The sequence below is a fragment of the Malania oleifera genome, chromosome 2 (genome assembly GCF_029873635.1).
Source record: "Malania oleifera isolate guangnan ecotype guangnan chromosome 2, ASM2987363v1, whole genome shotgun sequence".
In the NCBI taxonomy this organism is placed as follows: domain Eukaryota; kingdom Viridiplantae; phylum Streptophyta; class Magnoliopsida; order Santalales; family Ximeniaceae; genus Malania; species Malania oleifera.
Window position 1 is genome coordinate 134545524 of NC_080418.1, and position 3831 is coordinate 134549354.

Here is a 3831-nt window from a genome sequence, read left to right on the forward strand (position 1 = left end):
GTGGGACTTAAGACTTGGTTTTGTTGTTGTGTAGGCATTGAAAAACAAATTGTAAATTTTGAAAATTAATTAGAAAAAGTAAAATAAATTTAGTTGGCTAACAATTTTAACGAGCTCAATAGACAAAAGAAAAATCTTGGGTTTTAATAAGAAAGCAGAGCTTTGAGTTTAAGTAATAGAAATGCAATTTGCTCAGTCTATAAGTTTCATACATTTGCAAAAGGATTTAGGGTTTGACATAGTCTTAGTTTTCCTTATAAATACTTTCTACAGTTTCTTCAAAAGCTTTCTGAAAAAATAATCGAAAGAAAGCACACATCAATAACCTCATATAAAGGTTTTTAATATTAGGTATTGCTAAAACTAGGGGATTATTTGAGTTGGGTTATTCTATCCTTGGGAATATGTTATAAAAAAAATTATATAATTGTAAAGTAGATTAAGGATGAAGCAAAAATGTGTATTATTATGTTAAACACAAAATAAAATAAGAATAGATATTCTTATTATAAAGTTCAAAAATAATAATATCATTCTTTGTCCATTCCTCTCATGCATTAATAAATTTTTTTTCCACTATTGTTTAATTTAGGATGACGATTCTTTTCTTTTTTACATATATAAGTTATCAAATCTCAATTTATTTTATAATCATTTTATTTTTAGGAACACTTATTACTTGAATCAAGAATAACCTAAGAAAGCTTATCAAAATAGTGTTGTTTGTGTCAATAAGATGCAACCAAATGCTTCGCTTGAAATCAACAACACACTTTTGGTCACCTTGCATAAAGTTCCAGATAAATGTCACAGAAAATTATGATAATAGCCTATAACATCATGGCTGATGTTGCTATAGCTTTTGGCAACATCAATGGATTCTATATTTTAAATAAATGTCTTAAAGTTTTACTTTATTTTATACGTAACATATCCAAAACTTCACCAGCTTGCAATTTCTTGGAGATTCGAAGTTGTCTAAATTCCTCGTAAGTAAAAGGAACAAAAAGACGGGGGTGTTCAGTGTCCACAAATTCTGATGGGGCTTCTACCAGCGCATTCCTAGGTGCCAAGAGGAATGTAGCAATCGATAGACGCTTGGATCCTTCCTTGCACTGTACTCGGTGTTTCACATTATAAAATCGTCCATTGCTCCATACCTTCACACACATATCATTTGTCATTATTATTGTTATAAAAATACTTACACTATGTTTGAAAGTATGAATTTTGGATTTTAGATTTGGATTTGAATGAATTTGAACAAAATTCAATACAATTTTGTATTTCATTTCGTTTGAATTTACATAAATCCAAACCCAAATTGTCTAAACATATAGTGTCAATATTGGTAGAGACACAAAACAAAATCATAATAATTTTTTCCTCCACTCAATTGGTAAATTCAAAATTTTTTAATTAGATAGCTTCGAGTTTTGAAGGCTGCAAAGCAAATTGCCATATTCAAATGGAGAGGTGTAGAGCTCATTATCAGATGGATTAGTCAGATACACCATCATAGCCCATAAAACCTAAAAATAAAACAAGAAATTAAGATGAAACTAAATTCACTAACCGTAGCAACGTCGCCAAGATTGACAAGGAGGGTGCCGGGGATGGGGTCGACGGATACAAACTCGCCAGACTTGTCCACAATTTCAAGACCACCAACATTGTCATCTTCAAGGAGTAGGGTGAGGAAACTGGAGTCAGTGTGCATTTGTACGCCAGAGAAACCTACGGTGGCCAAAGAGAAGTTATATTTGTTTATCCTAAACTGGCAAGGCCATCCTTCAAACAAATCATCACAAACTGCCGTTGGTAGCCCCATGCTTTTGGCCAGCTTGCATGCAATATCCTTCGCTAGCTTGCTAATGGCTTCACCATACCTCTTCATTATTTCACTGTTGGTAATTAGGAGTACTGGTTAAAGGAGTTACTTTAATATTTTGTTTGCTTGAAAGCATATATGCATCGAATTTCTTTAATTTATCTTAAATGAATAAAATTTTATGTCACAACTATTTCATGTAAGCACTCCCATATGATTAATACGGCACTTGGTACTGAATTGTGTTGTAAATAGATCAATAGTTCCTAAGTTGCAACCGTTAGAGTTAAAAGGTCAAAATGTGGAATGAATATAAAAACTACACAATGTTTATTCAAATAATTTTTTGTGATCAAAGTAATCAAATATAGGATTTAACCATGGTCAAAATGGATCAACGATTCCCAAGTTGGGCACTACTATAGATTTTAACAATTAGTCATCATCTAGCCATGGTCATAAAATGTTGCCGCTATAAGCATATCCTCTTCCAATAGCAATTATAGTTGTGCTTAAAGCATGACTTTTTAGTGAATGTCACTTTTAAAAATTATCACATGAGATAGGTGCTGCTAAGTGGGCGTCCAATTATTGTGAAAGTTAACCAAGAAATGAAGTTTGGATTGTTTCACTACTAAGAAGACTGTAAGAAATTTTATATGTTGTAGGGATCTTTAACTATCATGTTTTTCACATATATATTGCAACTCTAATGCTGAAAATAAAAGAAAAACTATAACATACACATACCGGGATCGTTCGTGGTGTATACAAACCGAGAAGAACGCAGTTAGAATTCCTTCTCTTGGTTCACTCTGATCTCTTTTTCTATGCTTCACTAGATTTATGGGATTATGGCTGATGATTAGAGAACTAAGGTAGAGAGAGGACAATCTTACTTATTTCTTTTCTTAGTTCACTCTCTCAAGCATGCAAGAAAATAAACTCTCTGCAGCTACTCCCCATAATAGCAGTTAAAAATAGGTAACCCTTCAGCTTCTTGGCTGTTCATCTCACTCATACATTTTCCAAGCAAACCATTTTATTCAACCCTTATCTCATGGGACACATACCCTTCATGTGGGATCCAAGTCATTCATATGGGACATATCATTTGGGATATATCCAACAAAGACTTTTCATTAGCTTGCAAAACAATGTAAATTCATTGTTCATTCTCTTTATTTTTAATTTTGTCTAACTTTGTAATTGTTATGTGTGTGCATGATTTCATAATAAGAACTTATTATTATTAGATAATGAAGATGAATCCTTGATTTGAAAGAACAGGAGGGAGTGAGAAATAGTACCAGTTTCTGGGGGAAGCATCCAGCTGTGCACAAAAGTCGCTCATAGCTTTGGACGAGCAAATGTTATATAGACCCAATGCCTCATAAAAAGGATTGATCTCACTGGGTGCCATGTACCCGCTGCCAGCGATCACGTCACCATTTCGCTGTTTTATTTCTGTGGGAAGGTCAAGAAGATCTTCTGCCATCGACCTCATCTCTTTCATCAAATCAATTGGGATCTTGTGGTTGATGACCCTGAAACAACCCCACTCTTTGCATGCGTCCATCAATTTCTGTGATTGTCTCGGAAAGTCATCCAAATCAATCACCGGTAGACCACCCGCCATTAGTTGATTGCTATCTCTTCCAGAGAGAGAGAGAGAGAGAGAGAGAGAGGACAACTTATTTTGGGGTGGAGTACCAGCGGGAGCGTAGCTAGAAAGGGTAAATGAAGCCTGATCAAAAAAGGAAAGTTAAGGAAAAACTGTAAGGAACATACATATATTGGGAAACAAAAGCTTATATCCCTATACAGGCTAGCTATATATCCATGCGTGATTGAATATTATGTGCTGGACCAGAAGCCACCTCAAGGATATGATCAATCATCCTCCCCAACATGAAGACTGTAAGGATTAGATCCGGGAAAAAGGAGTATATGCATGCATGCGATTGACTTTTGACTTTCCAGACAGACTTTTGACTTTC

General features: G+C 34.4%; 1 protein-coding gene across 1 annotated transcript; it reads right to left on the bottom strand.

The window, feature by feature from the left end:
* Window positions 1-750: 750 nt before the first annotated feature.
* On the bottom strand, window positions 751-3508 carry LOC131148826 (2-oxoglutarate-dependent dioxygenase DAO-like). The gene is made up of 3 exons (XM_058098759.1): window positions 3142-3508; window positions 1577-1904; window positions 751-1160 (listed from the first exon to the last, which is right to left on the bottom strand). The coding sequence occupies exons 1-3, from the start codon at window positions 3468-3470 to the stop codon at window positions 915-917; spliced, it is 903 nt and encodes a 300-aa protein (XP_057954742.1). The 5' UTR covers window positions 3471-3508; the 3' UTR covers window positions 751-914.
* Window positions 3509-3831: the final 323 nt, after the last annotated feature.

Coding starts and splice junctions, on each gene's coding strand:
- LOC131148826 (XM_058098759.1), bottom strand. CDS start 3,470: ATGGCGGGTGGTCTACCGGTGATTGATTTGGATGACTTTCCGAGACAA. Junction 1,905..3,141: donor GATGCTTCCCCCAGAAACTG/GTACTATTTCTC, acceptor AATTACCAACAG/TGAAATAATGAAGAGGTATG. Junction 1,161..1,576: donor ATCTTGGCGACGTTGCTACG/GTTAGTGAATTT, acceptor ATGTGTGTGAAG/GTATGGAGCAATGGACGATT.